This window comes from Spea bombifrons, chromosome 1, assembly GCF_027358695.1.
Source record: "Spea bombifrons isolate aSpeBom1 chromosome 1, aSpeBom1.2.pri, whole genome shotgun sequence".
Lineage (NCBI taxonomy): Eukaryota > Metazoa > Chordata > Amphibia > Anura > Pelobatidae > Spea > Spea bombifrons.
This window is the reverse complement of record NC_071087.1, coordinates 26,960,218-26,968,703: the sequence shown is the minus strand read 5'-3', so window position 1 is coordinate 26,968,703 and position 8,486 is coordinate 26,960,218. Positions and strand designations below refer to the sequence as shown.

General features: G+C 42.9%; 2 protein-coding genes across 2 annotated transcripts in view; one reads left to right on the top strand and one right to left on the bottom strand.

Moving 5' to 3' along the window:
• The first annotated feature begins 1,472 nt into the window (after positions 1-1,472).
• On the top strand, positions 1,473-4,516 carry ING2 (inhibitor of growth family member 2). The gene is made up of 2 exons (XM_053459479.1): positions 1,473-1,936; positions 3,610-4,516. Exons 1-2 carry the CDS (start codon positions 1,726-1,728, stop codon positions 4,275-4,277), a joined length of 879 nt encoding a protein of 292 aa, XP_053315454.1. The 5' UTR covers positions 1,473-1,725; the 3' UTR covers positions 4,278-4,516.
• A 2,729-nt stretch (positions 4,517-7,245) lies between these two features.
• Positions 7,246-8,486, bottom strand: part of LOC128480573 (uncharacterized) — a 34,071-nt gene continuing 32,830 nt past the window's right edge. The window contains exon 32 of the mRNA XM_053458304.1: positions 7,246-7,505. Coding sequence (XP_053314279.1) covers positions 7,246-7,505 — 260 coding nt within the window. The remainder of the gene's footprint in view (positions 7,506-8,486) is intronic.

The following is an 8,486-nucleotide window of genomic DNA, read 5'->3' as shown; positions in this document are numbered from 1 at the left end:
AAGTTTCCACACTTATATTTTCGTTGGTCGTGTCATGTGTGCTGGGAGCACAAATTTATCTTCGCATGTGTGCTCGGTATGGGGATAAAGTTCTCTCTCGTCTTTGAGTGGGTTGAAAAGTTCGAAAATGGCCGTACTGGTGTGACGGATGCAGAGCGCTCCGGCCGTCCAGCTACAGCCACGACCATGAGGAATGAAGAAAGAACCCTTGAACTGACCTGTTAGTGAACTAAGACATTTGTTCCCAACACATGGCCAGTTATCGTGGAGAAGGTGATGGTTTTCTGCAGAAGTCATTGGTGATAACACGTGGGTTCACCATTATGAGCCTGAAAGCTAGCGGCAGATTATGCAGTGGAAGCATCCATCATCTCCTGTAGCAAAGAAGTTCAAGATGCGACGGTCTGCTGGAAACTTGATGTTTACTGTCTACTGGGAAAAAGCTGGGACGAGATTGGGAAAATTGCATCGCAAAGGCAGGTGACTTTGTAGAAAAGTGATGTAATTTGTTTTAGATGGAATTTGTTTTGAACTAAATAGAGTTAAAAAAAAGTGCAGAAACTTTTCGAACATCCCTTGTATTATGAAGTTCTGACCTCTCCCTTTAGTGGATAGGCTCATTTGGGCCAGCATGTCTCTTTTCTAGGAGCTCGGAATGTTTCCTGTGTCACAGTGCACTAGGGTCCTGAAAGTCACAATAATGTGTATAGAAAGTGCAGAAAACGAGTCTATAAATAATTAAAGTATGTGAAACTTCCAGATGGCACTTCGGGGGCCACATATTAACTAATATAATAATATGCCACAACTGATTTATATATCGCCCTCATATTCTGCAACGCTGCAATGGGTAAGCAGGACGTAAGTAATGTCATTTTTACAATGCCAACGAAAAAATAGAAACAAATAGTTAACTCATTGCAGAAATGCATGGCCAACAGTATGCTTTCCCACTTATACTAAACTTTACTATGAGCCCAGCAGTGTAGGCAAATCTGTATACCAATTCGTAACAAAACGGTATATTCACAAAGCATTTCACCTCAACCGGTTAATTATACATTAGGAAGAGCTCAAACCCGGTACGTTTCTCATAACAGAGCACACTGGCCCTTCATAACGTATTACATTGGGGTCTGGGCCAACTCGATCATTCTCCTGCTACAGAAACTCGCAAGGCATTTACATCTCACTTCAACCCACAGATTTTAGTGAATAAACCCCAAGAGACTGCACGGCAGCCATACAAAGAGGAGGAGGAGGGGACGCTTTCCAGGGGTAAACTGACAGGAATGGGCGTGGCCTTTAAAGGACAGACTATCCATTCCCTCACATTTCGCCACGCCCACTTTCGATATCTCGCTGTCGACCAATCAATGTCGACCTTAGCAAATGCGGGAAAATCTAAACACAGTAAATGAGAAAGAAGAAAAAAAAAGAAAAGACGTCAAGCCGTATAAGGGCATAAGCGCGCATGCGCATAACGTGCGCTTTGGCCGCCGGGATCCAAATTGGAATGCGGCGAGAGAGCGAGGACACAGCTAGCAGCAGGAGCGCGTTACTACCGGGGCAGGAGCCTCCAAACCCCGCCTTCCCCATAACTCACGGCAAGTGGTCACCGCTCCGCCCGCTATTTACTAAACCGAGAAGCTTGGGCGATAATCCCCCCCTCCCCTCTGTTGACTCGGTAGGAACTTTGCTGGATGCTCTTGCTACAGCTGAAACATGTTAGGGCAGCAGCAGCAGCAGCAGCAGCAGCATTTCTATTACTCCCCCGGGAGTAGTGTGGCAGGGAGCGGAATGCTGGCCGCGGCGGCGACGGACGAGAGTCAGCTGGTGAGCTATGTGGAGGATTACTTGGACTGCGTGGAGTCCCTGCCGCTGGAGATCCAAAGGAGCGTGTCTCTGTTGAGGGAGATCGATGCTAAATACGGAGGTGAGCTTCCCGTACTTCACTCGTGGGGTATCTGTCAGGGTGGGGGGCACCGGCACGTGGCAAAAAGTCGCTGGGATCTACGAGATGAGATGGGGGGGTACTTTGTGGTGGGCAGCACCGTAAGAGGTTTGATGGCCGCCTAGCCATCGGGTAAACGCACCGTGTCCTGGGATAAATAAGCCTGAGTGTATTTTCACTGTTTACCACAGCGGGGGGAGAGGAGGAGCCCCAGCTCACTTTTTATAGACCTGTTTTGAAACAGCTTCAGCCATTTTGGGAAGTGGCTGCGCTTGGTGTAAGCTCCGCTCGCTTCCCGAGGACTGCTCCGTCTCCCCGTACTGTGGAAGGGGTTTCTAATGTCTTTGTGACCAAACTCGCTGTTTTGGTCTGAGGAAGGCGGTGCGGCAGCGAAGGGGTTAATGGGGCTGGGGTAATGTTGGTTTGTCAGTGTGTGTTATATTGTATCTGCCCGGAGAGGGGCAGGGTGCTGCTCCGTAATGGTCGGGGAAGGGGCTACAACTGGGGGAGAGCTTTATGCTGTCAGTGAGTAGTGGGGAGGGTGGGAATGAACATCACATCCGTGGGCGGTGCAGGAAGTGGGAGGGGGCAGGGCCGTTACTGACTAACACCCTGCTTGTCAATAGGTCCTGTGTGTCAGTAGCCATCCCCGTGCGGCGTGGTATGCGGGCGCTGCTGTTAGTGTCACTGCTCGCCTTATGCTTATAGTATTAATCTTCTGCGGTGGGGCTTATTGTTCTGAGGTGCAGGACGTATGGGGTAGTAAAGCCCTCTCACTGGGAGGAGGCATCCCTTTGTGTGATCAAATAATCCTCTTCATGGAGAAGAATGAGTCCTGGACAGGAAAGTCGTCTTGGTTTTACTGCCTTTTCTGTGGCTGACGTCACTGAGTTAAAATATTTGTTTTTACACCAAATACAATTTAATCTCTCAATTTTCATTGCAGAACCGTCTTAAACTACAGTTTACAAAAAGAAAAAGTCGCATCAGAATAATACACAAGTACCCAGAAGCCACATATTGCCCAAAAGTAGCAAAATGTCTCATTTGCAGCAATGTTAATAGAAAGTGCATCCGGGATGGAGTTGGGAAGCACGTCACCATGACAACTGCTTTTGTATAGCCCTTCCCCTTCACTGTTTACCAAAATACATTTGTAGCAGTGAAAGTGATACTGCAGGAAAACAAAAAGTGTTAGCAAAATGAAACCAATAACATTTGTTAAATGTTTGTTTTTACGGTTGTTGTGATTTAGACAGAGAGGTCCTAATGGTTCATAAGAGAGGTTGCGTTAAAGGGGCAGTTTAGTCCCCCTGATACCCCCCCTATAGAGTGATTAATAATTCTCCCAAAACAACAATATAATAATAATAAAAAAAACTAGAAGCAGCTGCCTCCTCCTCCACGGCCATACAGGATACAGTGGGTTTTTTTTGCATACAGTGGTGCAAAAGTGCTCCCGTTGAAATCAGTGGGAGGGCTTTCCACACACGGGCACAGGGGATTGGACGACAAGACTTTTACTTGCACATAGGAAGGGGTGCAAATCTATCTACTTCTTCACGTTCCTATTAAGTTGTTACACTAGGATTGTTCTTGCGAGTCCGTCTATATATATCCTGTACTCATCATATTGCATTTTTTTTCCTCTGCAGAAGCTCTTAAGGAAATCGATGAGGTTTTTGAGAAGTATACGGATGAAAGTGATCCGAATCAGAAGAAGCGCCTGCTACAACAGCTTCAGAGAGCTCTGATTGTAACACAGGAGCTGGGAGATGACAAGATACAGCTTGTAACGCAGGTATTCGAAATGGCAGAGAACAGGACCAAGCAAATAGATTCGCTCTGCCAGGGGTTCTTTGACGTCGAGGAAAATGAAAAATCCACAGAGAAACTGAAAGCTGAAACCAATTCTGTTGAGCGGTCATCCCGCAGACCTCGTAGGCAACGCAACAGCGAGAGCCGGGACTTGTGCCATTTGGTCAATGGTATGGATGATGGGGACGAGCAGCCCCATAAGGAAAAGAAGACTAAGTCTAAAAAGAGGAAACGCTCCAAAGCCAAGCAGGAAAGGGAAGTGTCGCCTATTCCTTTTGCAATTGATCCTAATGAGCCCACGTACTGTTTGTGTAACCAGGTGTCTTACGGAGAAATGATAGGCTGTGACAATGACGAGTGTGCTATAGAGTGGTTCCATTTCTCCTGCGTTGGACTCACCTATAAACCAAAAGGGAAATGGTACTGTCCTGACTGCAGGGGGGACAGTGAAAAAACCATGAACAAAAATATGGAAAAAACAAAAAGGGACAGACGGTCGAGGTAGAAGATATATATATTTTTTTTTATTGCTTTTGTTTTTTTGTTTTTTAATATTTGGTGTTTTAGATGAAAATGCAATAATTTTAATAGGAGTGTAATATTAAAATAGTTTTTTTCTTTTTAGGTTCTGCCTTTTTCTTTTCAGCCTGCCCGTGCTATTCTGAGTTGCTTATTAAAATTTAAAATAATGAACAAATTGTATAAACCTGCTTAGAAATATAGCACTTCACCAGTGCAATTTATTTTTTTCAGCGTTAAATTGAATTGTCCTTTTTGCAGTCATGTTGGGCTGGAAAACATCTTCACATTCATGTAATAATATTGCGCACTGTTACATCTTTTTGGAGTGGCACTTCAAGGACCTAAATAGGTGTAAGTGGTTCACTGGTGACTCTTACAGATGTGCTTGTAGATACACTGAACATTTGAAGTCTCTGACTTGGCTGTTTATGGGCCAATCTAACCCCTCTTCCTCTCAAACAAGACCAGGTAGAAATGGAAATGCCGCTAGAAGCAAGAACCCACATGCCCTCTTTGGCCGCCGTGTGAGCGGAGCATTAACGCTGTCACATGTTAACTGCGCTAGTATAATTCAGCATTGCGGGCTGTCACATGGCAAACGAACCAGCTAGGGTTTTGGTTATGACACATTACCCAGATTACTGTGTATTTTATACATATTGGAGGCACCTGAGTAATCTGTTCTTATGGTGAAAAAGCAAGTCCTTGTGGGTAGGGGCAATCGCTAAATGGCATAGACTTTTATGGCTGTTTGGCATGGATAATTGCTATATTGCTTCTCTGGTAACAGCCTAAATTAAAATGTGTGTGTGCTCTGAGTTGCTGGAGCTACAGTGAACTATCCCAGTGTGTGGATTGTATTAACCTGCAGTCCCTCAGTGTTTAACACAAATCAGGCTGTGCTTTGAGCTTTCGGGTTGTGGCTTCCATGTCACAAGGAAAAAAAAAACAGCCCAGTTCCAGAGGATCGTGAGTAGGTACTCAAAAGGATTTAACTTCAATCCGTATTCATGATTGGCCAGATCATTAGCAAATGTGTAGGTAAAATTAAATCCTTACGTGAAGCCTTTCATCCAACAGCACTCCCTGGAACATCTTAGAAAGCCACGAGCACTATTCCATTCACAACTAATTGGCATATTTGGGGTTGACTCGTCACAAGTGGAAGTAAGCTGGTGATCCCCAACACAAAAAGTAGGAAGATCTGTAATGGTATTTTGTAGTGCATAGAACAAAACCACACTATGTTCTGTTTTTTTATTTTTTATATACAAGTTATTTAACGTTTCTTAATAGGATTTTGCCCCATTTATTGTGATTAATCGGTGGAGGTTTAACTATTGCGGTGATAGTTATGGTTTCACCTCTCCAAGATCACCATGCATTAGAAACGGCCTTCTCTGGCAAATTTACTGATTTAACTATGCATTATACGGGGACAGCCAAGCTCTTCCTGCAGCAGAAGCTCATCAGGGAAGTGAAGTCCGCAACTTCACCCTTCTAGGCCAAAGAGGGTTGCAGGTTTATCTCGACGACTTCATTTTATGTTACGCATTGCCATATACACAGCATATTTAAATCAGATTTGGTAAAAGTATTTTACTTAATTGAAACATGCCTTATGTGGGAACAACTTGGCCCTTGTGGCAGAATAATTATACATTACACATCATATAGGCTCAGCTCTGGGGGAACGTGCCTGTTTTGGCCTTTCCTAATGAATAGTGAAGTGAGTTCCATACCTGTTTATGGAACAAAAAAAAAAACTTACCATTTATCAATTGCCAAAACCACACTCCATGTTTAAATGCAAATATGTATTTTTTATACACACTAGAGAAACAAAGTAACAAAGACATAAATTGTTTATTGTATCTCCATGTACTTTTCAGCAGTTTTTATCGCATACTAGTTCACCTTTAAGAGATGGTTTAAATGCATTAATCTCATTATTTTTTTAGGTATACTTAATTAAAATTCTAATGTTAAAACAGTAGCTAAATGGTAAAACCAGCAAAAATACCAATCAATTTCATTTTTTGTAATATAGCTATGAGATGCTGATCTGCACTACAGTCTAGATTGTATTTTCTTTTTATATAAATATAGAAAATTAATTTTACCGTACATGAAATAAGGCAATGTCACATTGTACCAGGCCGAGACTGCATAAAATATATGCTTGTAGCAGGTAAACCTTATACTTGATATGCCCACCCGTAAACATTTTAGCGGAGGCGGGCAGAGGCTCCGCACGGTTCCGATGGAATAACCATAATGAAGAATAGCTGAAGTGTATCCATGAAACATCCTCAGTTATTTCAGTAGCTATTAGAGTGATGGAATTTAGGTGTGTGTGAGATCTACATGAGGTCATCCTAAAGACGAAGACTAAGTAAGGATTGAAATATTGTATAAGGAAGGAAAAAGGACAAAAACGCTGATATTTTAAACTGGTTCAATGTCACCACCATGGACCTCCTTCTGCGGACGTCATCACGTTGTATTGATTGGTTGCATTGCCATCTCTCACCCCAGTGAGACGGTGTCCTGGAAGCAGGCTCCATGAGAGAGCCAGAGGATGGCAGCCTCGGGTGTCACCCGGTGCAGTCCGTGCCCCCTTAGCGACGCCATGGATTTTAAATAAAAGTCAAGTTAAGCCTGCCGTTGATTTCTTTGGGTCTCTGAATGTGGGAAGGAGTATCTAATAATTATTATTAATGTCAAAGACAGAGGTGGATTGCAGCACTGAAGAATCTTAACCAGAGAAATACAATGGTTCCCAACCCTATGACAGCAGCTCAGCTCCTTTTCTGGATGGGCATCGGTATGATATCTAAACCATGTGTCATGGGGCTTGTTGTCTAGATGCACAGAGCAAATTATGTTGATAGCAACAGACACAGGTGCTGACCATCATCTACCATATACGCTAGAGTCTCATGCTCTATTTAAATACTTTGGGATTGGTCCTTATCGTCTGGTTCATCTTCGCTGCTTGTAGATTCTTCCCCGAATAAATCCGCTCCTGTGGAATATGTGTTTTCTTTGTCTTGGGACGCTATCTTTAGAGTGACAAGTGATGGTGTATCGCTCATGCCAACAAGTATGGTGCGCCTGTCTGTTGCTAAAGACAGGCTGCAGATTCTGCTGTCCGGGGTGAAGACAGACACAAGTGTTCCTTTATCTAAATCCCACAAGCTCACATCATCTGTACAAAAAAAAAAAAAAAAAGAACAAAAAGGTGATATTAAACCCTGGGGATATCTGTAAAAGGAGAAAAAGATGCCCTCATACCAAATGTTGCAGCGTGAATGGAGACCTTTGTCATTGTCCGTTCTACAGCGTTCTCAAAACTCTGTAAAAGTAGCAGAAGAGCCATGCAGCAGAGGTGGTAGCGGTTAATACAGTGTGGGAACGAAAGACGCATGGGCCTGACATAAAGTCATCCTCAACATAAGAGAAGAACAAGAGTCAAATATGATTTGAGGTTCTTACAGCAGGAAAAATAATGTGCGGAATAGATGAGCCAGATGGTTCTTATTTGCTGTTAAATTCTATGTTTCTGTCTTCTATAATATACTTTTTACATATACGCATGGAATATCACATATTATTATTGTGTCATATTCTGTGATGCCAAACTCAGTGTTATCTAATAGTTTGGTCTATCAGTGAGGTAAAACGTACACTCCGCTTGCATATTCGATGAAGGGAACCAAAACGAAGCTGCAACGTCTCCTCTAATATCAAGTAATGATATAGCCATTTTAGGACATTATGCAAAAAACTGCTGACACAAAACATACTGTATAATATCGTGTGTAATAATACTTTTTTCTGTCTTAGGACAGTATGTTTTGTACCAGAGAAACACAGAATTTGAGGCAAACAAGAATAATTTTGCCCATCTGGTCTGCTCATGTTCTTCTGCTGTAAAACTTTAAGCCTTACTTGGTCTTTGTAGGGTAGCCATATGTCTATCCCAAGCATGTATACATTCCCTCAGAGGATTAACCTCTATCACTTCTGCTAAGCGTGTGACTGCAATCAATTCCGTTAATAATGTCTACCAGACACTACAATAATACTGTAGGTACACTATGAAGAGACTGATCTTGCTGGGCATTTCCTTGGAATAGTTTATAATTTACTAAGCTCATCATTTTCTCCACCAGGCTGCCATGAACAC